We start from the raw sequence: 26,892 nt of genomic DNA on the forward strand, positions 1-26,892 counted from the left end.
AGCAGCTCTGCTTTTACAGTTAACAGAAGGATTTAAGTATTCTTTCAGACGGGATGGGACCAGAGCCACGGTGCTACTAGCAATGTCTTTGTTATACAGACCCCTGCACAGCCCCTTCATCAGAGGAGCTCATTGCACCTCATAAACTTTCTTCCATGATCTTCTTCCTTCGGAGAGCATGATGTTAGCAGTATTTCGGAGGGGGAGAAGAAACTGAGGCAGAACAGTTCTGACTTGTTCAGAACTGCAGAAGAAATCACAGTGCTGCTGGAAATGAAACACGCAAGTTCGCTTCTAGCCCCTGACACCGAGCATGAGGTCCCAGCACTGAACCAATTCTGCATGCGGCCAGGGAACGGGACAGTCAGGAGCAGGAGGCGAGGAGCTGTGCATGTGGGCTGGCGTGACAACCACGCCTCAATGAAAGGACCCATCAACCCAGGGCTGATGCTGCATCTTTTTATTTTATTTTTATTTTGCTTCACTAAGCAAATGCAGAGCAAGTGATAGGAGGAGGGGAAAAGGTGGCTTGAAAAAAACAAACAAAAAACCCAAACAAAAACCAAACAGGAGGGAAGAGGCAGCTGCTGGAGTATAAGGGGAAAGTGAGCTGCTAACAAGAAAGAAGTTCATAGATGCCAAGCCCGCACTAATTCTTAATAAAATACAATACTGAAAATAGGATCTGAGAGTCTCCAAAATACAATATCTTAAGGGATCGGCAATAATACAAAATAAGGTTCATTATGTACAAACGAGTTCTGCTCTTGGTCTCTGTACAACGGTGGGAGTGGGAGGCACGGGGACATGCTCAGTGGAAGTGTTGGGGTGGCGGAGGGTGTGCTTGGACCCGGCAGTGGTTCTTTGTGCTGGGGTGGAGGCAGAGGATGGGGAATGCAGTGGTATCTGGTGACCAGCGGGTCCTGTGTGAACCTCAAGAAGAGCAGAGCTATGCTGAAGGCTTTCCTCTTCCTCACCCCACTGGCTACGCATGTATGGTTGCAGCTAGCTGTGTCCAAATTCATCCTAAATGGCTTCAGGGGGCAAAACCAGTTTTCAAAAGGGAGAAAAGAGGGATGCGAGGGCCCTTCCCTCAATTCTCCCAGTCATTGAGCAAGAGCCATCCCATCCTTCCTCTTCAGGGAGCCATCTCCACTCCCAGCCTGGGGGGAGAGGAGAGGCTGGGGCAGTGCAGAATGAGTCCAGGGTGCTTGAAGAGAAACAAGCCAAAGAGGAGCCTGCTGTGAGACCTGGCAGAGTGCACAGGGACTCCCATGTACAAACACAGGGCAACCTGCCACATCCCAGATCTCCGACACTCATGTCCCACATTGTCCTTCCATCAAATGGCAGCTGAGGGAATGGAGCAAGGAGACACTTGAGCCTTTCAGCAGGGCTTTTGCCGGGGAGGAAGAAGGGTCAGAAATGGGTGTCTGGGTGCTAAAGAGGATGGCATAGGCTTGAGATGAGGTCATTTCAGCACCAAACTTGGCAAGTCTGGCCTGAAGGGTGGTATGGCAAGAGTTTGCTACCTTTGGTGCCAGCACTTAGAAGGAAGAGGTCTAAACCAGTTTTTGGTGACCCTGGCCAATTCCAACATGCCACCTCTTTCCTGACAGATGTACCTGTCACCAGAGATGCCAGTATGTCCTCAGTGGCTTTCACAACACTGCTGTGCACATGGAGGATGTGAGGGGAATGATGGCTACCTGACAGCCCTCCAATGGGCTGCAGAGCTCTCCTTGGTGGTTCCTAGAAAGACCCCATTTGGCATGAAGCACAACTGGGGATGGAGAGCTGGGATGGGGATCAGGTTATGGGAGCAGGTTTCTCTCACCCACTTTCAAAGGGGGAGGCCTGCAGAATGGAGAGTGAGAAGGCCACTGACCTGGTTAGCACTGCACTGTAGGGCCCAAGCTGGGAACAGAAAGGGAAATACCACCCCTGCCAAAGCAAGGATGCCGAGGGTGAGGAGAAGTGGGTTGTGGGGGAAAGTTGTTCTCTGTTTCAGAGCTCTGGTTGCCCAGAAGTTGCTGGCTAATTTTTACGGTTGTTTATCTGTCTGGGATCTGTCTCCCCCACTCCGTTTGTGTGCAGATCTTTGCAGATAGTTGGCATGGAAGTTATGTAGGCATGTCCATCAAGAGAAAACTAGAGCAAGGAAGAACTAGGTTTTCTCTCAATGGAAGCAGAAGTATACTAACAGATGGAGGGGAAGGAATGAGCTCAAACTCTCCAAGCCATCTCTCCAGCACCATCATCACCCACTCCTAAGCCCCCCAGGCAGGACAGTAAATCCAGCACTCTCTCTCTCTCCTTCAGGTGCATCTGATGTAGCCAAGGGGTACACGCCTGGGGACAGCCCCCTTGGTCTGGAGGCTTTGGGGAGTGAGCTGAATAGTTTGGGGACTTCCCCTGATCTCCCTCCACTCCAAGGTGAGCCCACATCCATAGGGTAGTGCTCATTTAAGCAGGAGGTAAGGCCAGGAGAAGGGGGTGTCTCAGGGCTTCACCAGACATTTATTGCTGGTTCTGGCAGTCCTGCGACTCCCCTCAGAGAGATCAGTACTAATGGGGGGGCATGGGGAAGGGAGGAGCTGAACCCAAGGCCAGTTTAGGAGTGTCTGAATGCAGCGTCCTCTCCCGCCAAGTCCCCTCAGTTGCTCGGTGAGGAGGGAATCCTGCAATCAGACAGATGAGGCCTTGAGGTCCAGCAGCTGCTACAAGTATTCAGCTGTCTCACTGGAGCTTGTCTCCCTGAGGAAAAGAAAAGACAAGGCATCAGTCAAGGTTCATTGCAGCCTCCTATGCAAATTCGCCTCTCTGTGTGTGCAGCTGGTTTGCTCTGACCAGGATGGAGCCCTTCCCCAGGGCACTGAATGACCAGCAAGCCTGGGACCACCTGAATCACCCAGTCCTCCTCAGCTGTATGCCGGTGGGACACTGCTTTATGGAGTCCCAAACTTTTGCTCTAGAAAATAAACTTAGTCTTATGTTCCCTGCCAGCATTGGCCTCCTCCAGCCACTGCTCTGTAGCTAATTGCCTGTCCCGGGCAGCTCTGCTGTCCTTAGCTTGCAGCAGAGGGGACGTGCCTGCTGCTCACTCCCAGATACCATGCTGTGTTTTGGGGCTCGGAGGGTGGCCCCCACCTGCTTACCTCTCATGGAATTGCTCTTTGAGGTGGGCGAGAGTTGGGTCAGTTCGGTTCTGGTCAGGACCCTCCAGCTGGGATTTGCTCAGATATTTGGCCGTCTCATGTGTCCTGGCCAGATGAGGCCTTCCCTCCTCAGACTGCCCTTTTTCAGCCTCCCACCCCTCAGGATGGTCCATGGTTAGGAAGGAGCTATAGCTCTCTTCTAAGGAGCCAGCACCCTCATCATAGAAAAGGAGGCTCCGTGACTGAACTGGAAAAGAGGAGAGCATCAGTTAACAATGAGGACAAGGTCTCTTGCAATAGGTGTGGGTCACAGTGGTGGTTTCAGCACATGCTCACCCCGCTATGGCGTTGTCCATGTGTAACTGTGCAGGAGGCCTGCTCTGCAGGATACCCACCTCCCCCCAGCCTCAGGAGGCAAATGGCCGCCTGGACACACAGCCTCTTCAGAAAATGCTGCCCTGGGACTTTTCCCTCATGTTCCTTCCTTTGACGCTTGTCATGTTTTGGGACAATGGTTAGCAGAGAACGACAACAGGCCCAAACAAGGTGCTGTTATCAGAGTTTGTACCACTGACAGGCCAGGAACTTGTCCTCGCCAGAGCCCAGCATATGGGACAGGCACTGAGGGGAGGAAGCTACCCCTGAACCAGGAGTGTCGAGAGAAGAGCTGGAAATGGTTTGACAGGGTGAAATGGAGAAACCATGTTAGACTCACTCTTACTAGTTGTGTAAATGTCTGGTGCTGGTGTTGCTTTCACTGTCTGTGATGCTGAAGAGAACTCAGGGAGACAGGGCATCAGGGATCCCAGGATCAGAACGAAGCAGAGTGCCAGCACCTAGAGAGGAGATCAGCACAGAGTTAGTGCTGCTAGCCGTGAGGAAACACTCCCCCCGCAGCACACAAACACGAGGCTGTGTGAGAACATGTGGTCAGGCTGACAACTGGGTCGCTGTGGTCCCCCAGGGAGGGAAAGGGCTTGCTCTGCTAATCTCTGCTGCAAATCTAAGAAGAGAAGTCAGAAGCTTCCTCCTGTTGCTTTATTTAAGTATTTCTGGTTCAATGGTGAGAACTTGCCTGTCCAGTTGACGAGAGATGGTGGAAGGCATAGCTGGGGAACAAGCTGAGAAAGAGGGAGACTCAACAGAAGGGATGAACTCTGCCTTGACCAAAGGGAACCTGACCATTTGCTCAGTAGGAGCTGTAGTGGGCTGTAAGAAAACAAGCTCACAGGGAGAAATCTGTGAGGTACCACAGCACATAGCAAAGTAAAGCTACTGTCCATGCGAGGACAGAAATGACTGCAAAACTGCAGCCGCCTAATATCTGATAGCAAGGATGGAGAGTCCAAGGAAAGGGTTAAATTTATGCTTGACATGCATGTATGCAGGACCATGTGTCCGTGCCTTCTGCTGTCAGGCAGACCAGTCAGAGCTACTGGGCAGTGATAAAAGGAGAGAGGCAGATGAAAAATCCCTGGAAATCCCCCTCTGGTAGGTCTACCCCTGTCTGTAAATTCTGCCATAATGGTAAAGCTTCAGAGTGAGATGCCAGTGCTGACCGTAAGGGACTCTATAGAGTTTAGGGAACTACCAGTACAGAGCGAGAGGGGACACATGGGAAATGATACAGAGCCAAATGCTTATTACCTGAATACCCACGTGCCATGGGTGATATATAACTAGCTGCTGCCAGCTCAGTGCTCAGACTAAGCACGTCAAAGAGGCAATGCATCTGTTGGTGATTTCTACTACCTATGTATAAACTAGCGAAGTTTGACCTGTGGGGACAGCCAGCAATTGCTTGACTGCTTTTCAGAATAGCCACCTATTTCAGAATAGCCATCCCTAAGTAATGCACAGAAGCTGGTACATCAAGGTAATTTTCACCACCAGTGGATTCCAGGAGATGTGGAAGATCAAATAATAGCACAGGGATACTACACTATGTAAAGAGGGATTTTAATTGTCCAGACTCTTCATGGCTGGTTTTAAAGTAAGGAAATTAAATGTGGACAGCATAGATGCTGTCTAAGCACATCATATCAGGCACACAAGGCATTTAGAACACTTATTCCACAAAAACAGGGGAAAAAATAAATTCTGAATAGATGTTGCTTGGAATTATCACAGCCAAACACACAAATTCCAGAAAGGGGAGCCAGCCCTGTGAAGCCTGTTCTTCTTTTCTAAAACAAAACAGGCTTTATGGGCTGGGAAAGAGCAGTATACTTAACATCTTGCTTTAACATGGCTTTCAACTGGGGCTTTGCAAACCAGCAGTGTTTTTACTCTGTTTTGTTTCAGGTTAACTCTGATTGATGCTCTGATTCGGTTCCAGTTCAAACTCTGTGACGCTTGATAACAGTAACTCTTGGTTTGACTCTGAGTACCATTCATCTCAGAGCTTTTGACCATCTCACCATTTTGACCTCTTAAAAAGCGAGGGAAACTAAGCTAGAGGAAACTACTGCAAAACCAGTTGGAAAGGTGGAGGCAAAATTAATCAAAAAAAGACGTCCTGAGAGCGTAGTTATCAAATGGTTCACTGTCAAACTGGGAGGAAGTAGCAGATGGAGTAGCAGAGAGATCCGTTATGGCTCTGGCAAGATTCAACATTTTTAAGCCTGACTTGGATGATGGACTGTATCAAATCTGCAGATGGGAGAGACTACAAGCAGACTGGCTTTTGGTCAGGATTCAAATTCAGAATGATCTTGACTATGGGAAGAAGTGGTCCAAGAGAACAGCAGGCAGATCCATACAGACAAATGCCGAGACCTGCTGAGACCTGCGAGGTGGCAGGACTGATTAACAGAGGAAACACGTCAGTGACTATGTGGCCAGGCAGCTGTTCTACAGAAGAGGATCTGGGAGTTAAAATGGAGCACAAGGAGGGCACAGGTCAGTGTCACTTTGCAAAGGGCAAATCTCAGCCTGGGCAGTATGAACAGGCTTTCTGGCTGGCTCTGTACTGGCCTTCAGGTGGAACACTGTGTCCAGCTTTGGGCCTTGTACTTCCAAAAAGATGTGGGGCAATCGGAGAAAGTCTGGAGGAGAGCTCTGGGAACAGCAGTGATTCAGTAACTCAGCCTACAAGGGAAGACTGAAGAAATCATGGTGATTTAGCAGAGCAGACTGAAGGGAGTTGCTTGAAAACAATAGTTTTCAAATATGTAAAAGGCAGCTGCACAAAGGGTGGGCAAACTGATCTTGCTTACAGTGGGCAGAAGAAGTTGTACTAGGCTTAAGCTGTTGCAAGGAAGATTGAGATGAGATAGCAAGAATGGTTTATCTGGGAAAGATAACAAAGCACTGGAATGGTTTGCCTGAGGAGGCTGAGGACTGCTCATTACTGGAGGCCTTCAAGAACTGGCTGGACAAATATCCAGCAGGAATGACACAGGGCTAAAAAGAAGGGTACTCTGCTCCACTCCCCTGCTGCAAGGCATGATGATTCTACACATCTGTCGCGATAAGGAGTGCTGTATTTGAAAATGGAAAATGGGAACTTGGAGGCCTATGAGAGAACTGGCCAAAGATAGAAAAGCAAATTACAAATTCTTGAAATGCTTCAAAGCTAGGAAGCCTGAGAGAGTTGGTGTGTGGGCTGGGATGCTGTGGAATGAAGGGAGCAGCAAGGAGAGATAAGACATTGTTGGGAAGCTAAATTAGGTATTTTATCAGCCTACAGCACAGGGGATGTCTGGAAGCCACCTCTTCTGGACTTGCTCATTCCAGGTAGTAGCGATGAAGAATTGCTGGAGCCAGGGGTGCTCTGATGAGCTGCTGCATTAAGGAGCAATGAGTCACTGGGCCCAGCTGGGTCACACCCAAAAATGTGGAAAGAACTTGGGAATGAAGCCACAGAGCAGCCAATAGAAAAGTCAGTCAGTCATTAAAATCTGGTCTGACATGGGGGCAGCAAAGAGTAGCAAAAGTCTGAGCAGATTTTGAAAGGAGAAAGTGCTGGAAATTACAGAGCAGAGGCTCTGGAACCCAGGAAACTGATTGAACCAAGAGCGAAAAACAACCCCTCAGGACACTGAGGGTGCTGAGAAAGTGGGGCAAGCACCTCACCATCTGTTTGTATTTCATGACTGTTAACAGCACAGAAGTGATAACTAAATATAGGTAACTAACTATGACAAATTTATCACAAGCAGCTACTACGACAATCCTGCAAAGACATCACAGGGTTGAAGGTTATATTTTTACCATGGATCAGAAACTTTCCCCCTGGCAAAAAATGAGATGAAGAATAAGCAATTGACTCTATGGCCACACACTGGCATGCCCCAAAACTCCACAGTGAAGCCAATATTGCTTAACCATGATCCTCCACTATAAGAAATGAGAGGCAAACAGGGATTACCAAAACCAACAGACAACCCCCAATCATTTTGCTTAGTCAAAAGGGCAAATGAAGAGAATTCCAACTGGATTTCACAAAGCCTGATGTGCAGACATAGCAAGAACAGATGCCATTTCTTCCTGATAAACACAAGGTAATGCCCACTAGGAGGAATACTTGAACTGTTCATCTGCCCTGCTGAGTTAAACATTAAGCATTACCAACTCAGCACAAGAAAACTCTACCCATTATGATGGAAGCTCATTGAAGATTTTTGCCGAATGGCTGATAGCTAATGAAAAGCAAATAAAGTGCTGTTTTGTCCAAAGAACAAGACAGTGAAAATGCAGGAATTATTCTAATGCTGTTGCATAAACAACTGACACTACTGATGTATGTATGACACAGGGCCCAGTTCTGGTGACTCTAACACAAAAGGAGAGAGCAGACTGGCAACAGAGCTGGACAGTAGGGAAGAGGGCAGAGACAGGCAATCGACAGAGCTGTCTGGGGAAGCATGGCCAATAAGGAAGATGGAAATGAAGCTTATACCATTAGGCAGGTCCCGGTCTGCGTGGAAGCCATTTTGTAAGGTCTGGAGACTTTCCCAGCTACCAGAGCCTGCAGCTTCTGTAACTGCTGGAGCAGAGTCCTGGGACAGGAAATAACCCAAATCAAAACTTGATAAGGAGGTAGCAGCCAGTAAGTGATGCAAGAATACCACTACCCCCTTCATATTTTACCCTGATTTTCCGTTCTTGTGAAAACAAGTATCTCCCCCTTGCTATATCTTGCCCAAGTTCTCCGACCAAACAGGCTTGGGAAGCAAGAAACAAAAAAGGGTGAGTTTGAGATATAAAGTGTGGAGGAACTGTGGGAGGAATGCCCCAAGGTGCTGTTACGTTGAGGTAACACTCTCCGTCTCCTCACCAGTAGATCCACCACAACCTTCACTGCAACTACCCACCATTATGAATGTCCCATTCATTTAGGACTCCTGGGTGCCTCAAAGCCCAGCCAGTCATCTCCCAGAGCAATGGAGAGGCAGGCTACCATGAAAACCAAGCTCTGGGATGGAGGCTGAACTTTGTAGTCAGGTCAGACCTTGAGCACAAGCCTGCCTGCTCCCACTTCACTCAGACACACACTCTGCAGCTCAACCTGTGCCCTGAACCACATGGTGGAGAGAGAATTAAAAACCAGTTTTGATCCCCTCCAGCTTCTTCAGTCTTGGCAAACTCTGCAGAGGGATGTGGGCAAAGCCAAATCTTGATTTCAGCAATTAATTCATTCTCTGGCTGCCCTGGCTGGAACACGTGCTAAGGTCTCTCTGCCCCATTTAACTGAACATGGGCATCAGCACAAACACAAAACAGTGGTAGGTGTGTCACCAAGAGCCACCGAACCCTTCACTGGGCTGGTGAAGAAATCTGGGATGAGGGAGACTACAGAGCACACAGTTCCCAAGGGCTGCAAATTACTGAAATGCAGACTAGTGTGTGTTTCCCCCTGGGAGCACTGACTGTTTTACACAAATATGTCTGAGCTTTTATAAAATGCCAGGTCCTGGAGCCAGGAGATTGCAGGAGAATCCCAGCTTTATCTCTTTCCAAATCCTCTTCTGCTCCTTGTACATGTGGAGAGAAGCACAGAGCGTCCCACTGGCAGCGCTCAAAAACCAAACCCAATTAGAAAGAACACAATGTGTATTTTGAAAAAAAAAAAAAAAAAAATCTCCTGGCTTTTAGGCCAATCTCGATTTTGCAGGGTGAGGCTCATGCTTTTTCAGCAGCAGGGCTGCCCGCACTCCCAGAGAGGCTGGGCGGCAGGCTGTGCCCCGTGGATGAGAGCAGCTGGGCAGCCGTGTCTCCGGCAGATGGGAGGCTCTGGCCACTTGCACACCTCAGCCAGACCATGCCTGACAGCCCCCGGTCCCAGCAGCAGTGGCTGGCCTGGAAGCCAGGGCCACAGCATTTGTGTCATGGATGGGAGGAAGGAGTGTGGCAGAGCCTCAAGGGGTACTCCATGAGCTGTAGTGGCAGCAGAGGGGTGGGGTGGGGGGACTGGCTCTCTGGCTGTGGTTCTCCCCTTCAATTTGAGCTGGGGGTGATAGAAACAGGGCTATAGAAATGAGCATCCCCCTCACTAGCCCTGCAGCTGACCCTGCCCTTGCTCACACCTGCTGCACCCAGTAAGAGGGAGCAGAGCTGGGCTCTCCTCCAGCTCCTGCTGCCCATCCCCACTGCAGGGGTGGGAGTCTTCATTATTTGCTTCCAAGGAAGCAAATTCCCCTGGTGATCAGTCAGCCAGCTCTGCATATTAGGAGCACAAGCGCTCACCAGATTCTTGGGCGAGGGAGCCAGGGCCCTGCTTTGGGGCTGTGGGAACAGCTTGCTCCTTTCAGGTGAGCAGCAGCAGCAGATGGGAGGGAGATTCTCTGGGCTTGCTTTTCAAGGGGAAGAGGCAGGGCAATGGCCAGGGTACCACATGCACAGGGAGTTGCCCTGGATTTGGTGGGAGCTGGGTTCTCTACCTTTATTAGAGGAATGGGCTTTCCCTGTATTCACCAAGTCTGTTCAGCTCTTTCTCAAGAGAAACCTGAAACAGCCACATTATGCCCGGGGCCTTGTATTCCTCCAAAGAGCCCAAGAGCAGAAACAGTGGGTTTGAGAGGCTGGTGTGAAGGGCCTCCCTCGATGCAGCTGCCCTGGAGACAGCCAGAGGCCTGGAGGGCAATGGGGAGGGCAGCATAAGCCCAAAGGGCTGCAGGGAGAAGGAGGAAGAGACGTGAGAAACGCGCCTTCCCTCCCTCCCCTCGCTGCAGCGCGGCCTGGCCGTCCCAACACAAACATTCCAGGCTCGCTAACCAAACCCAGCTGCCTCGCTGCTGCCACGGGCTGAAAACCAGCGACTCACCGAGCAGCGCCCATCCCACCAGGAGCTGGGGGAGCCTGTCTTTCTCTTCTCGCCCCCCTGCCCCAGCTCTCCCCTGGCTTCCCTTCCTGCCCACCCCGCCCTACCCACAGAGGGTCAGGTCTAGCCCCTCTTACCTGTTTGCGTTTTCTAAGGTCTCCACTTTTTTCCAGAGTTCATTGTTTTCTGTCGTGTATGTCTCAACCCTGCGGGAATAACACCCATAGCCAGTTAGTTACAAAGGCCAGACATAAAGAAAATGTAGTCCTTGCCTCTCTCGGGGTGTGGAGGCTCAGTGGCCTCATCCATCACCTGCAGATATGGTCCTGGAGCCAGATGGTCCTGGCCCGTCTGGTTGTAGCCAGCCCCGACGGACCAGGGATGAGATTGCAGGTGGACAGTTATGTGTGACAGTTCCCAGTTCAGGCTTTCCTGAGGGCTGGGAGAGCCAGTAGCCCCCTTGACAGGCAGGTCAAGTCAGGACAGACCCAAAGTTATGCAGGCATTTCCATCACTTCCAAACCCCCCTAAGGAGCATGGAAGAGGAACAGGGGGACATATTCAAGCCTCTCCCACTCAGACTGAGAACCTGCCCTGGCTGCATGCCTTGCATATGAAAACCAGGCAGTTCTGTGCAAATGCTGAGACAGCTCCGACTGCAGGCACTTGAGGGCAGCAGAGAACCTGCGGGCTCCCTCCCACTGCTTCGGAAGGGAAAGTGGTTAGGCTGCAGTTGGGACGAAGGAAGGGGAACGTCTCCAGGCCCGGAGGAAGGCAGGCCAGGGACACAGCCTGATCCTGCTGGAGGTTTCCAGCACAGCCTCCGAACCAGGCGTTCCGTGTAAAAACTGGGCTTGCAGCAAAGGTGTCAAACTGAATGGTGAAGGGCCCAAGTACAGGTTTTGACAAACCAGCTCTTACAGAAAGCCAAGTTGACCAAAGACTTGTTCCATTAAAAAAATTCACTGAATGCTGCTTTTGGTTCACATTTAAACCTGGCATTGTTTGAAAGCCATCTGTCACAGCAATGTTACTAGCGTAACAAACCGCTGAGTACATACAGGCACCACAGCCACGTCTGGGGAAGAGGCCCCAGCACAAAAAAGCCCTGGACCTGCCACTTGAGCAAGGCCAGCCAACTCCCCAGCCCCGGCTTGAAGGATCTGGCTGTCAATGTGGGACACTAGCTGGAGGTGATGTGCTCTGATGCCTGGACACACACATGCATGCCAAGGTGCTGCTTATGGAAGGGCATGAGAAATTGAAGCTGCCTTGAGTCATCTGTTTTTATTCAGCATTTCTGTGCACTTAGAGAAGATAAATAGCATCAGGGAGAGAGTTAATTAAAAAGTTAGGTTTGTTTTTTTTTTTTTTCCATTTTGCTGATCTCAGGTGGTGTTAATAAGAGGGAAGAAGATGGTATTTAAACAGAAATGTGAATTTGCACCTGGATCCCGGCATTCTTCTTTGCTTGGGAATGCCCATCAGGGGCTGCTACTACAGAGGGGATCACTGGATCAGGCCCTGAAGAGTTATTTGCTACCCTGTCAGTGTCATGTGATGTCACCTTAGGCTTATGCCTGCCATACATGCAGGACCTCAGGGCTGCAAGGAGAAAAACAAAGCTCATGCAGGGAACAGTGGAAAGGGAGGGAGTGTGGGGGATAACTGTAGTGCAAGGTTTTTCTTGCTATCAAATGCTTGTGTGTCCACCCTCATGGGAAGAGAGGGGGAAAAGCTGTGGTCAGTGCCCTCAGAGGGCCTGCTGCTTATGGGACAGACAAAACAGAAGCAACTTCTACTGGGGAAACATGACTCTTACCCAAAATCCCACCTTGCTGGCAGCCAAAATGGCCTGTGTTCTGCAGGGGACTCGCCAATCTAAGCAGTTGGAAACACAAGGCTTCTAGAGCAATCTTTATTCTGCAAGAGGATTTCTAGGAGGGAGGGGAGTAGGGGCAGGATCCCAAAACAAACTTCTGTGCAGCCAGCCTTGCAAGGAATCGTACTCTCTGAGCAACCCAGAGACAAAAGCACTAGAAAGGGGGGCTGTACATGGACAGGACTCCTTTTTCAAAGGTAAGACTGAGAAGAAGAAACTTACTTTTTCTCTAGACACTCCACATATTCTTTCTTCTTCCTGCGACTCTCCTGAGCAGAGATCTGTGAGGGGGGCAGCCATCAGAGAGGAGTCAGTATCATAAGCCTCTAGACATTTCTTTGTGGCTCCCTCATCTTGTCTGTTCCCTGCACACACAGCACCCTAAAGGTAAATGGGGAAGTTGCCTTCCAGTCTGCCATTCCTACTGGTCTCCAGGCCAAAACTGGGAGGGATGGATGCTGTAGGTATGCAGCCTTCTTTGGCCTGTAGGCCACAACCATTTGTTGCAGTATGCCTGACCCCCTCGCTGCTGAGAGCATCTTTAGGGTTGCTTTGAACTCCTCTGACTCACATGGGTATGTGCTGTGGCCATCTGGGCAGATTCTGCCCCAGACCACTTTTGAGTCACTGGGTGACTAATTCAGGGTCTCATCATTTCTCCCATGGGATGCTTTCTAATCACAGTCTAACATCTCCCAGCCTCTGCTTGGCTAATGAGCTCTGTGCATCACCCATCCTGCACCATGCAATGGCTCTTGTTTCCCTGCCCCCACAGCAAGGCCTGACCAGGCTGGTTTGTCTGATCTGTGATGCCTTAGCTTGTGGGCCCCATCCCAGGCCACACACTCCCAGGAGCTGGGGTGGAAGCCACACTTCCCAGATAACGGCTGCATGCACAGCATGCATGTAGAGATGCCCCATGGTACCATTTCTGTGGGTTGGGAGGCTCGTGCCAGTGTACGAAAGGCAGGATCCCACCTTTTCTGAGCTGCTCTGCAGCTGAGGAGGCGAGGGTAACTATAGCACTGGTCAGCTGAGGATGCTCTGGGATCATGGGAACTGCATGGTTACATTTTTTTGCAGTCACCTTGTTCTTGATTTTCCTCCTGACCCTCTTCAGTGCTTTCTCCTCTGCTTTGGTGAGGGGCAGCTTGGTAGGAATGGGGTATCCCTCAGCAATCAAGGTGCGTTTCTCCTCTTCAGTCAAGAGCAGCGGGCCAGAGGTCCCTTGTAACTTCTGAAACACACAGAGAGCAGCTGTCAGCATCAGCAAGGAGTTCTATCACAGTGATCCTCCTTAAAGCCTTGCAGAGGAGCTAGGGGCTCAGTACAAATAGGTGCAGGGCAGTGCTCTTTCCTGCTCTCAACCTGATCCTGGGGGCACAGCTCAGCAGCTGCCTTCCTCTTTTACTTGGCAGGGCATCTGCTCCTTCATGGTGAGACTGGCTACACACTTGCACTGCAGGACCCTGCCAAAGAACTTTTGGGTAATGGCTAAAACACCGTCTGGTTATGGGAATTCTCAGTTATTCCTTTCTCTTCCATTAACCTCCTCAGAAAGTCCTCCAGTGCATAGGCCACTTCCCAAAGTACAGGGTGAAAGACAGCACTTGCTAAAACAAGGTAGCTGCGGGTAGGCATTGTGCAAGACTCATTGCGCCTCTCCTCACTCCTCTGAGCACCATCCTGTCCCCACATTCCTGTGCTAAGACATCACATCATCTCCTTGCAAGAGCATTTCAGCTTGGAGACCTTAACAAGGGCAGGATCCTCCACATGAGCCTCGGAAAGCCTCCAACCCCCTCTGAGCACCAAGGAGCCCTGTGTCCCAGTGACGTCCTGCTGCCTCCTTACGTGTGGTGCTGTGAGGAGAGGTGATGAGGAGATGGCAGTAGAAGAGCGAGCAGCAGGTCGGGCTGGGCTGGAGGGAGGCAGGGACTGGGGGCTCTGAGATCCGTCGCTGTCACTGCCATGGCTGCTGGGTGGAGTTGGAGGCATCTGCACCAGGTCATCTACTGAGAAATAAGGAGATCAAGTCAATGGCTCTCATGTCAGCCTGTTGGTACACGCATAGGGCCCTGAGTAGCAACAGGAAAAGGCACTGCCATAACACAGGACTGAAAGGAGAGGGTGATGACTCTCACAAGACGGGGTGGGTCTGAAAACAAGGCTGGACTGAGCACTGCCCAAGATAGAGGTGAGGCTGACCTCAAATGTGCTAAACTAGGAACTGCAGGAGTCAGAGAGCTGGCAGGGGCTTTGCCAAGACAGTGAAGGTATTTACAAAGCAATAAGGTATTCTGGTGTCAAACAAAATGGAGTACAAAGCCTGTGATGTTTTGCTCCATAGCCTGTTCACAAGTACAGGAAGCTCTGTAAGGGAAGAGCTCTTCCAAAAGCACCGCAGGGCTCACACACTTGCCAGCACACTTGATCCAAAGGGGCTCCGGTCACTCAGTTGGTTTCCAAGCACTTGAAAACTGTCCCCACTTTGTACTGGTGAGCCCTGGGGGCCTTAATGGAGGTGGGAATATGCCTAAGGAATGTCTCTCTGTGGCAGTGGGAGTTCCTATAGTGCTTTCATTTGTGCATCGGCAGATTTTCAGATGCTTGGGTTTCTTTCAAATTAAACTGTATCCTGAATTTCCTGACTTTCAGATGGTTGTTTTTGGATAACGCTACAGTCTCTCTGAGGATTTTAAAGGCACTCTTGCATATTTCCAACTCTGAAGTAGCCTGTTTTGCCTGGGAGTCCCTGTCTGAACAATTCTGTGCATGGCTGCAGGTCCAGACACTGATCTGAGTTGGAACAGTGCAGCACTCACTCCTCTATTGGTCTGTGCCTCAGTGCTACCTTATATGCATGGCTCTGCTGTCAGGTGGTGTCTTTCCTCCCTGTATAGTAATGATCTATATCTGAGTAATATAGAGGGATGTAAGTCAACTAGCAAATTCTATCTTCTTACCTGCAGGTACATTTAGAAACTGGTTCACTTCTTTGGGTTCAGCTTTGATCACAGGTGCTGGAGTCATTTCTATGGGAGCCTGTGGAGGAGAAGCAGAAAGAACTCTTGGGCGTTGCCACCTCCCCTGCCCAGAGGGCTCCCACCAGTTCTGTTCATAGCCGCTGCTCCCCTGCTCTCTGTCCTGCCCCATCTCACAGCTCTGCCCCAAAGCAGCCTCTCACCACACATAACAGAAACCAAGAGTCCAAACATAAGCCCCCTGAAGTCTGTGTTGCTGGGCACACAGAGTGCAAACACATGTTTGCAGAGGAAGAGGCAGTGGCAGATGGATATGCTGCCAAGCAGTGCACTGAGTACCTCCAAAAGGGAGATGACTTTTATCCTTGGCAATTCTTCCCTTGCTAGACCCAGACAGTGCAATTTAAAAACCCTATGCATTACCATGGGAAGTCCCTCTTTGATCTGCCTTCATTAGAAATGGGAGTATAGAGGTTGTACAGAAACAGAAACAGAACAAACCTCCTGTCCTGCTCACATGATTTTCACCAGGGCCGCTGGGCAGCTGTTTCCAATCGGAGGGGACTGAGAGTTAAATAAAGAGTAGATTTATTCCCATCTGGGCTACGCTGCCCCTCAGCTCCCTGGCTCGCCAGCCCCCAGCCCACCATAGGCTGGGGGAGATTTTACACTAAACAGACACATTGCAAACTCCTCCAGACTGTAAACACAGCTGAGAGAGCACCATGGTACAGCTGCTGAGCACACACAGCAGAGCTTCGAGGGCACAGCAAGTTCAAGCTGTGTAAATAATGGAGGAAGTTTGTGCACAGTTTTGGCTGGAAGTACCCATTTGTTTTGGATGGTTGTTTAAATGGGAAGATGCTCAGCATGAGTGAAAAAAGGAAGTGAATCCCAGAGATGCTCTACTGTTATCTACTGAGCTGCTACAAGATAGCCAAGGTCTGTGTGATACTGGTCAGACCTTCCCATCCAACACGGCTGGACTCAAGGCCAGCCGAACTGAGCCCCCAACTTACACCCACGTACCAGTAGCGTAAGTGAGCCTCCTTCAGACAAACAGACTTCTTAAGAACTTAGATATGACCAAAAGACTTGACCCCTTGTTTCTTAGAAATAATAATTCCTGCTGCTTCATAGGAAAAAGCAAGCAGGACCTGGAGTGGGACCTCCATTTCCAGTGAGCAGCTGAGAAAAGTGAGAGGCCATATGATAAGCCCAAGGCCATGAAAAAGACAGTGGCAGAGCAGGGGTCTATACTCAGGAATAGTGGGGTCACTGGCATCACATTAGTTGACACTGTTCTCTGAAAAATGAAAATAAACCAAGACTGGCTATAGAAATACCGGCAGATTGGAGGGGACAGGCCTTCAGCAAGTGCAAGCTTAAAAGCCTTTGGCTTTTGTGCCAAGGAAACATGCTTGTATTTAACCAAGATTGTAAAGCCTCCTGTGCTGGAGAAAACCCTCCTTCCACTGTTTTCTCTGAAAGGATAAGCTGTCTTGTAGCTTCACTGCAGGAATCAAGAACACAGTTCTAGCTAGATCAGGAGTGCTGCTCCTCTGACTGCCATTTCAAGAGAATGACAAATAATGCAGTATCTGGGCTTCATATCACCTTCTCCTGTCTGTCCAGCAGGTAAATCACCTAGCAGGACCCTGCGGTCACATGGCTGGGTCCGCATCACCAGGGGTGCCACTGTGTGAGAGCCCAGCTTCCCAATGGATCTTAGACGGGCTCACCTCCTCGGGGACTGGCAGTCTCTGCAGAGGGTTGAGGTTCAGCACTGGTATGGAGCTGGCAGCTAGCTGGGACTCAGGCAGGTCTAGAGCCAGGTTCTGTTCCTGTTTCACCATGATGGAGCAGAGCTTGGGCCCCAGCGACCACACTCCATTCTCCAGCTCTGAAACATGCACAACGTGAAAGTCAAACTCCAGCAAGAACAGGACAAGAAAAAAAAAAGCCATGCAGACAGCTTCCCCCTGTCTGGGGAGGCTGCCTTTCCAAGTTTAGCACTGTCACCACACAAGCATGTGCAGGCCCACAACACAGAGTACAAAAGGGAACGAACCCCCAGCGTGCGGCGAGCAGACAGGACAGAGCTAGAGGGATTGCGTCTCTGCTCTGCTCTGACTGTGCAGCCCGAGTGCTGGAGGACAGCTGCAGGGTTTTTTCCCCCAGTGATGTCTCAGTCTCGTCCTCTGGAGCTTGTTTATATTTAGAGCTCAGTGAGAGGAGGATGCTGGGCTGTTGCTCCTTAGGCAGCATGGCCAGCATCACAGAGCTGCCAGGTGTGTTACCAAGAATAGCACCATCTCTGTGCTAGAGAGCTGGCGAGAGGGCAAGCACGATGGCAGTGAAAGGCTGACAGTGCTGCTTTGGCCTCCCGCCGATGTTGTACCAAGTACCAGAGCTTTGTTGCATGACAGGAGAGGAGGAAGGTCCATTTCTGTGGAAGGCAGTCCAATGTGGCACCTGCTTGTGAGGCTGCTCTCACGGCTGCTCCCCTCAGTCTCACCTCTGAGGCTCCCTCCTCCACCCCGTGCTGCTCAGGCGGACTGCTGCCTATAGCCATGCCCCACTGCCATTGCTGGCAGGGACAGAAGCAGCAGTGAGGGAAAGGACGTGTCTGAAGAGAACTGAATGGAGCTGTGTGGGCACGCTCCCCTCGCCCCCTGCCTGCTCTGTCCCATGCACATTTGTGGTGTAAGCCTGGCTTATCACTGGAAGTAGAGATCTCAGGAGCTGGGATTCAGGCAGTGGTGGATAAGCTGCAGCTCAGATGGGAAAAAAACATGCTAGGCAGGAGAGCTGCCTGGGCTCTGCTCTGAAGTTTTGGTCCCCTCATTGCTCTTCAAACACTTCAGCCTGCCAAAAAGCTACTCCTAGCTGGCCTGGAGCCTGCATCCTCCTCCCTAATCCTCATCCCTTCCCTTCCCCTTTTTATCTGACAACCAGAAATGCATTTGGCTTGACACAGGACAGACTATGGCTAAGCGTGTCACCAGATAGTGCCCCAGTTGGCTCAACATGAGGCCACAGTCAGGCTCACTCCCCAACCCCTCTGCACTGCTCTCTGCATACAGCACTCACAGACCCAGGGATGTTGCCTAGCTGTCTGCTGCTCAAAGCAGCTCTAGAAGATGTCCTGGCAAGAGGAGAGGGGGAGAAAGGTCCTTCTCAGCTCCAGAAAAGCCTGCACAAAGAAGAGTAGAAGCAAGCAGCTGTTCATGTGGGAGCTGCCATCTGAACCAAACTTAAAGGTAGCTTAGTATCATCTGTGCCGAACTCAGTCTCTGTTGCCCTCAGGAGAGGACAGGGCAGAATCCTGCCTCTGGTTTTTGCTTGGACACGGTGGTGTTAACGCTTGGGCAAGAATTATATCAGTTAACAGTGTTGCCCTTGCCAGTGGAATATGTTGTCTTCCTGTTTTTGATGTAGCACCTCTTATTTTGCTACTTAGATAGGTCTCTCTAGCAGAAGCTCATTCCTTCCAGCTGCCTGTGTGACTGGACACCTTCAAGCACAGACACGAGTTCCTGCGGCTGCTCCCTGTGCTTATCAGCTGTGTGCACTGCTCTCAGTGCTGCTGGATCGCTTGCTAGAGCTTCCCACAATGCACTGGGGCCAACGTCGTCAGGCAGCGTCTCAGGCAGGGGTGCACTGCACAGCCGTGATCGTGGAGAGGCTGCTGAGCAGACACAGACTGAATTGCCTTTTCTCTGTCCTGCTAAGGACACCAAACCCGCAGCTGGTAGTGAAGTCTCAGTTACCCCTGGTATGCAGACAAGCCCTTTCTGATGGAAGGAGGCAAGGTATTACACAGCCACAAGTGTTTGCAGCCAGAAAACTTGGACTGACTTCTTCTGCCTGATCACAGCCTGTCACAGAGATGAGGGACCTTGAGAGGTCTTCCAGTCTATCTCACTGCTCTAGGCAAGTTCAAATAAACCTGTGTCAGTCCCGACAGATGGTTGTCTGCCTTGATCTTACCCCTCTGAAAAGTGACGAAGAGTCCACAGCTTCCCCCGTGACATCTCTTCTATGGTTTCACTATGCCCGCTATGGGAAGGTTTTGCCTACTGACTAATCTGAAGTTCCCTTACTGTGATTTTAAGCCTCATCTTCCTCATCCTCCCTTTCTGTTGCAAAGTTCTGCATTTCTCTTTTTCTCAGAGGCGTGGGGCATCCTCTGCCTGGGAGGGCTGCTGCTGAAGCAAGTTACCAGACAAGAAGAAGCAGACCACCAACGGTACTCCCCGTTCAGACTTGACTCAGCGAGAGAGCAGCACCCAGTGCTGTCAGTCCAGACAGTCCATGGAGCAGACACTCAAGTAAGTATGCAGTGTCCTCCCATTTCCTGTCTACATTCTGACCCTGCTCTCTTTCCCACCCTCGGAGATTTATCTGGGGAGCGATTGGGTTACAGAATCAGAAACACATAAGCCATCAGAGGGTCAATGAGGGGCTGAGGAGGAGGCATTTTGTGTGGACACATCTATGTTCTGCTGCCTGAGAGGATGTTTCAGAGGTATTGCCAGTCTGTAACCACTGCAGATTTCACTGTATGTTGGTGGGTGAGGCATGCCAGGAAGCTCATCCTCTGCTCCAGATACTCTGTACATAATGGGAAGAAGTACGGCTGAGAGATATTTGTAGCTGCCCTGGGTTGAGGAGGTGAGGCAAAGAGCAGTGAGGAAGCAGGACCTGTACAGGAGTTCGGGCACTAGCCCGAGGCTGGTCCAGCATCCGCTATTCTGCACAACCCTGGCTCCCCCTGCTCCTGGCATCAAATCATGCCCTGCAGAACTGAGAACTGGTACTGAGAACTGAAGCAGCCAGTCCGTATGCACAAACCATCTGGAAAGCAGACTCCACTGATAAGCAGGGTCACAATGCACCCAGTGGCTTGCCCTAGCTGACCCATGTTAGTGGGAACAATGTGGGAAGGGGCAGGATTTGGAAGTGTTTTGGAGATCTGCAGAAAAACTGGGAGAAAGCTGTTAAATAGCAAGCCTCAGCCAGCTCCAAGCCTAGACAGAGCCCAGGCATTCCTGAGGAGCTCTGCAGACCAAGCAGAGCTTGCTTAATGTTAAAGAAAAGCTATTCCTGGATAATTAATTTGAAGTGAATGTCTAAAAGGACTGAGACTGGATGGAGCTGTGCCAAAAGGACTGCACAGTGTTGCAAATACTGGACCTGACTCAGGGCTACACTAGAATATGACTCACATCCAATTACGAGCCAAGATAGCCCTGGAAAGATGGGTTGAATTATCCCACTGCAGGACTGGGTGCATAGATACCCCTATACCTGCCACATTACTTCTAGGCCTTACTCCTTGTATAGAGCTGATCTGCACTCTCAGAGTGCAAGTGCCAGGTCCGTCTCAAGCTCCCCTGTGTTATGCGCTGTGCACCCTGTGCTGGCCTCTGCCCAAGGATCAGTGTCACACTCCATTCAGGAGAGTCATGATCTTGCCTTGGAGACACTGCAGCTGAAGCAGTGGCATGTCCAGACACAGAGGACAGGAGCAGAAGTGGTGACAAATGTCTCAGAGAGGAGTCCCTGAAGTAGCTTCACGCAGGCAGACTTCATTTCACTGCTTTCTACAAACTCATGCTTTTTGCTTCTCTCATTCCCAAGCCTTGTCTCCTCCTATTCATTTGCAGGGGCAAAATAAAGATGTGTTTATGCACTCATGCTGGTTTGTTTTTTGTTAGTCGCCCGGTTGCCTGTATGGGCTGAGTGCCCTCCAAGACTGTACTGGGGTTAAAGCTAAGGAAAAAGAAATGTAAATGGAAAGCTTTTTTGATACTAAGGCAGAGCTTGTTTGGCCTGCCATGAGCCTCTCTCCCAGCACCTCTCTGAGTGGGCCCTAAGGAATGTGGCACTGATGGCTGCGCCCTTTGCAGGGACCAAAGAGGCAGTGGAGGCCAGCTCCTTTCCTCCTGCCTTGGCATTTGTACAGAGAGCTGGGATCATTCCTGGCCATGAGAGGGAAGCCTCTGTCCCAGGTCTCACTCTCGCTCAAAGGAATGGCTTTCTTGTGTGTATACTGAGCCTGTGCCACTGCTTTTCCAGGCAGCCTGGTGTCCATCAGCTGTTGGGACACCCACACAGTCCCGCAAATTACAGGACTCTCTGCAAGGATGGCTCTAAAAATATCCAGCCATCATAAATTATCCAGAAATGAATTGTTTTAAAAATAGGTTTTGAAATGACTGTTCCTCTCTGTCTCCTGCGAAAAGATCTGCTGGTAAAGAAGACACTTAGCTTTCGACATGTACCAGCACTGGTTGCAGCCAGAGACTCATGCTTCCTATATTCAAGCCAAAACCCCGCTGCCTGATGCCAAAACAGACCTGGATCTAGGGCATCCACACCCAGGTTTGCAGGGTCCTAAAGAGACATTGCCTATTGCTTGCCAGAAGTGAACCCCAACCAGTTATCATCCTCGTAAATAACAGCCCGGCAAAGGACCAATGTGACTGTCAGAGCACAAACTGAAGGAAAAAATGTGGGCTGTATTTGACAACGGCAGATCAAATTCTTCCCTGGATTAGCCATGCGCATGCCCAAGGAATAGCCAGTGTGTCCTTATATATGGAAGCCAGCCAGAGCCTCTGCTAACAGATGTGCCTGAAGCTGTGCAGTGTGCACATCTCATGCTCACCGTTAGCATTATCTTCAGTCTTGACAGGCACGAGGGGGCTCTGGGGAGCAGAGTCTCCACTGAGGGAGTAGCTGTGCTCTGCCTGGATGCCTGGAGTGGGTGGATCCAGGTCCATGTCCAGCAGCGGGTTCTTCTCAGCCAGTACTGGGTCATCGAAGAAACTGCTGAAGAGGTCATTGGAGAAATCCTCCATGTTGTCGGAGAAGTGATCCAGGTTCTCTGAGAAATGCTGATGAAAGACAAAGGGAGAGAGAGTGTTAGTGTCAACTCCAAGAGGGATCTGAGAGCCTTCCTCTGCACTGAGAGCCAAACCTCAGCAACAGCCCTTTTTGGATGGGAAAAAGCAGTTCCTATCCCTTGCCTGCATCAGTTTGATAAAAACACCTTAAATTAAGATAGAAAGGGCCATGGTGCTGTACATCTTCTCCACCTGTTTATCTATGCCACAAACACTCGTGAAACTCTTCTATATTCTCACATCTCCCCCTTCCTCTGTGGGTACCTATCTTTGGCTTCCTAGCATCATCTCACCGTGACAACAAGCCGAATAGAGCACAAGGCAAGAAATCCCTGTGATGACAAAATGCAAGTGTGGCAGAAAATCACGGTCTTCAGCACCTGTCCTTGGTGACAGACACTTTCTCGTGTTCTCTGCCAGCAGCAATAGGCACTCTGATGCCCCAGAGAACATCAACCCAGCTGCTGATTTCTATCAGAGAAAAAAAGATCAGTTGGATCAACATAACAGGAAGGCCCCCTGTTGTATTTAATTTCCTCTGGGATTTCACAGCCCCTCTGTGGACCATATGAGGCTGTCCTCCAGCCAGATAATGCCTGTGAAATTCGGCTCCCCGATGAAGTTTAAACACTACAGATGGGCTGTTAACAACAAACAATCATTCCACTAATCATTCCAGTAACAGTCAGTAAATCTGGCCAGTGCTGCTGCAGAGCTGGGCTCCTGATGCTACAGGGAACCTGTTTCCTTTGAGGCATATCCTCCTATTCAGAAGTCAAATCACTAACTTTTCCATTTGCTACAACAAAGCATTGGTTAGGCAGGGAGAAAAATGATGGTTGCCAAACACTAGCTGAAAAATTATCCCATTTGTTGGCAGATTGAGGCTTCTGGCTCAGGGAGAGGAAAGAAAAGACAGATACATTCAAGTGACTATATTACACAGACGGAACTGTGTAACTTAAATGAACTGGAGAGAGCTCAGCAGAGTCAGACTGTGTCCCCCCCGCCTGGAAAAGCATCAGGGTGGGCAGAAAGGCATTGAAAGCAGCATATTGAAATATCAAGAGCAACAGGGTATGGATGAGAGAGAGTGGGAAAGAGCACGCAGGTCCTAGAGTGGAGACATGAATGCCAATGAATTCCAGTGTGAGAGCTGAGCTCAGGAAAGAGCCTGGCTCCTAGAGGAGCATGGGGTGCGTGCAGTCCTTTCTTTCCCCAGCACTAGGACTGAGGGAGGAGTTGGCCAGAGGACCCCGGATGCTGGAGCCTGCAGGTTCCTGCTCCTACAGGAAGGTATATTTGTTTTACCTGAGGACAGTATCACTCTGTCAACATTACGCTGGCTGTCAGAGGGTTGGGTCGAGGCTGGGGAGTGAAGTAGGCTCCAGCTGAACAGACCCACGCTTCCCGCCAAGTGGGGGAGGGAGATGGTGAGCTCCAGCAATCTCCAACATGCTAGTGCCCTTCACCCTCCAACATCATCCCTCAGCCACTCAATTTAAAAACTCAGATGCCCACAGAGCATGCTGGAAGTGTGTGGGGGGGGTCCCTTCCGCCTGCATTCTGCCTGACACGGGGTTTCTCTCCCTTCGCTTCCTTCCCCCTTGTCCTGTCCTCCCACTGCCTGGAGTGACAGCCTGACACACCACCATCTGAGGCTCCCCTGGGAGGGCAGACACTGCATGTGCAGGTAAGGTGGAAAAGGCACACTCATGCTAAATCCCAGTGCTGAGGCCCTCCCTGGGATGTCTGGGCTAAAGTTTTCTCCACTTGTTCCCACACTGGAAGCAGAGTTGGCGGGCTAGCTTGGTAAAAATCTACCCAGCCATTTCCAAGCTGCCTCAAAGCATTTCTGCACTTGAATCAAACAACAGAAAACACCTTCCATCTGTGCTGAGCATAACTGGTCTTCAGAGGGAGCTGAGTCAGCAGATGGAACTGGGTTAGATATTTATCTAAAAAGCACTGGAAAACCAGGTTTTGTCCTATCCTACAGCACGGAGGGGTAAAGAGTTTGGAGTCCTGAGCATTAACCCCAGAGAGTGCCTGCTCATGTAACAGCTGTTCTTTGTCTTGCTTTCTCTAAACAACACAAGCAAACACAGGATATGAACACCACAGCCTTACGGTAAGGGTGAGAACATAACCGCAGAAAAGTGAAGGGATTCAGAGTTCTGGCTGCCAACGCACCACAACAGCACAGCAGAGCCGGGATCCAATAGGAGGCCATATATACTGTTGTAACCATCAAAACTAGAACCCTCATGTAACCCTGGAAGAGAAGCAGAGCTGGATGGACAGCTGCAGGGAGAACTGTCTGCGACTCTGCCACGTGCTTCAAATTTCTTTCACAACTGTGCATTAACAAAGGCAGAGGTGGGAGTGAAGAGAGTCAAGAAGATGCATTTATGCAGTAGTTCCACACAATATCTTTTAGTGGCATCCCACTCACGCTTAGAACAAAAATCTCTTGGTCAACAGTCTTCTCATTGTAGGACAAACCTACCCAGAGGGAAGAGGCGGAGATGTGCCTCTGGTTTTATTCTGAAACCAAAAAATCTCCCAGCAGTGGCTAAGGGGTGAGAGATGAGTAATGAGTGCAAGGGACTGAGTATCAGAGCCTTAACACGGGCACCTGTTAAGGTGTAATTGCAGATTGCTGGTTCTTCTTTTAGACACCACACAGCAGGCTTGCTGGAGGAAGTCGCTGCTTGGAAGTGAGGATGAAGGCAACACTGTTCTCCCAGAGATGCAGGAATTCAGGTCCCCAAGAGACCACTCTCTTCCAAGAGACAGAGACCTACTGCACAGTATGGGGAAAACACGGGTGATAAGCAAGAATGAAACTCACACCCTCCCTGGGAATCCAGAAATGTTGGGGCACATACCCCTCTCTGGGCTCCTGGGTCTTATCCTCCAGCACAACTAAATCCTGGCAAAGCCTTCTCATCAAAGCAGCCCCCTTTCAGCTCTCACCAATCATACATACACCAGTCCAACATCTCCAAACACAGACGGTGGAGAGAAGGGAGCTAGACGATGAGACTGGGAATAACTATGGTTATTATCAAAGGAGGCACCAAGGATCAGACACCCTCAAAGAGAGAGAGCACCTAGAGCGGTCACAGAGCTGGAGATTGCTATTTTACTCAAAGAAGGTGGCAAGAGGCAGAGGAAAGGAGAAGAAGGAAGGGTAAAGCAAAGATAATGACATGGCTTTGTAGCTGGCTATATCCACAAAGGAAACTACAGGACAAGCAGGAAGCTAAGCCACCACATCCCAGGAAGACTGCTGTATTTCTTGGGTTGGCTCTGTTCTCTCCTGACGCCAACAGGTATTGTCAACTTTAGATTTCTGATTAGTAAAGACAGCCATGCATGCAACCACATAGTAATAGGAAAAAGTGTCCTCTTGTCCAGATCCAACTGTGATGGGCATAGTCAGGAGCAGCCCAGAGCTTATTTTGGACAGATGCCATCAAAACCACTGCTAATTAGTTTAGATCGAGCCTGCTAACCCAGAATATGCAAACTCTGTCCCACCCAGCCTCGTTGGGGGAGCTGCACCTATCTGGCAAAACTCAGAGAAGGCTTCAGCCGTACTGTTCCTTAACGTGTGTGAGAAAGAAGGCTCCAGGGAACTGCAGGTCCCAGGGTACAGTGTCTCAGGGCTGTGTGGATCATGGCAGAGCATGGCAGGGTCAGTGCTCCAAGTTTCTGAGCGATAAACAGAAGCAGGCTTATCACCTGACCAAATGGATGGTAGCTTTATCCTGGCTGGAAGGTCACATGCCAAAGGAGGCGCTGGGCAGCCACTAGCCCTCCCTTCCCACCCAGAGTGGGGCCAGCACACCTAAAGGCCTTCATGTGCTGGCACTAAATGAAACGACTGTGCTGGGCTTTGGGGAGACTTTTGCTGATGCCGTGGCAGTGAAGATCTCAGCAGACGAGAGGCACGTGTTGATGGAAGGTCCAAGAAAGAGTTCACAGGACTTGGACATGAATGAAGGTGGGATGGACAGAGATGCACGAGCAGAGCAGGCTCATCCTCTCACAGCCTCTTCAAGGCCTAGACTCTCTCCTTGAGAGCACCTTCCAGCCAGGCTGAGATCAGCCAGCTCCCGCTCCTCAGAGAACTGGCCGAGAATTTCTAACTGTGACAATGAAGGACTCTGCAACTCTGCTGAGATTCTCCTTTAAGATATCTCAAGTAGCTTTCACACAGATGGGCGTGGCTCGAGCAAGGGGGACCAGTCAACTGGGAAACGTGAGCCTTACCATCCTGGCCCAGAGGGAGCGGGTGTGAAGTGTACTGGGGGAAAACAGCTTCCAGATGGGATACGAAGCTCGCAGCACAGTCTCATTTTGCATTATTCGCTCCTGCTATCTCCCCCTCCCTTTCACACCCTCCTTCCTTCTCCTTCTAACTATGCTCCAAAGCCAAGAAATAGCACGAGATGTGTTTCCAAAGCTGTATTACCAGTGAGCGGTCAGGGAGGGGGCAGCCAAGGGACAGAAACGCAATGGCGAGGATGTGCTGGATTTCCTGATCCAAGCCCGATTTCTGGCTGCCCGTCCCCCCACCACAGTTCTGGGAGGACGGGGAGGCAGCGCCCAAAGGGGACAAGGCAGTGTGCACAGGTACAGGGGAGGCAATGACCACTGCATCTCCAGGCCCAACAGAGAG

At 50.4% G+C, this 26,892-nt stretch overlaps 1 protein-coding gene across 3 annotated transcripts in view; it reads right to left on the reverse strand.

The window, feature by feature from the left end:
* Positions 1–443: 443 nt before the first annotated feature.
* CREB3L1 (cAMP responsive element binding protein 3 like 1) overlaps positions 444–26,892 on the reverse strand; it is a 46,521-nt gene continuing 20,072 nt past the window's right edge. Inside the window, exons 2-12 of one of the 3 annotated variants that reach the window (XM_050897167.1) lie at positions 21,965–22,193; positions 17,031–17,191; positions 15,271–15,349; positions 14,159–14,316; positions 13,392–13,541; positions 12,527–12,585; positions 10,560–10,628; positions 8,062–8,161; positions 3,874–3,994; positions 3,159–3,405; positions 444–2,757 (exon numbers count right to left, since the gene is read on the reverse strand). In XM_050897167.1, the coding sequence (XP_050753124.1) occupies positions 2,721–2,757; positions 3,159–3,405; positions 3,874–3,994; positions 8,062–8,161; positions 10,560–10,628; positions 12,527–12,585; positions 13,392–13,541; positions 14,159–14,316; positions 15,271–15,349; positions 17,031–17,191; positions 21,965–22,193 (1,410 nt within the window). In that variant the 3' untranslated portion in view covers positions 444–2,720. Of the gene's footprint in view, positions 2,758–3,158; positions 3,406–3,873; positions 3,995–8,061; positions 8,162–10,559; positions 10,629–12,526; positions 12,586–13,391; positions 13,542–14,158; positions 14,320–15,270; positions 15,350–17,030; positions 17,192–21,964; positions 22,194–26,892 lie in introns of all 3 variants that reach the window. The other 2 variants (XM_050897168.1, XM_050897166.1) reach the window with 2 other exon arrangements.

This window comes from Gymnogyps californianus, chromosome 5, assembly GCF_018139145.2.
Source record: "Gymnogyps californianus isolate 813 chromosome 5, ASM1813914v2, whole genome shotgun sequence".
Taxonomy (NCBI): domain Eukaryota; kingdom Metazoa; phylum Chordata; class Aves; order Accipitriformes; family Cathartidae; genus Gymnogyps; species Gymnogyps californianus.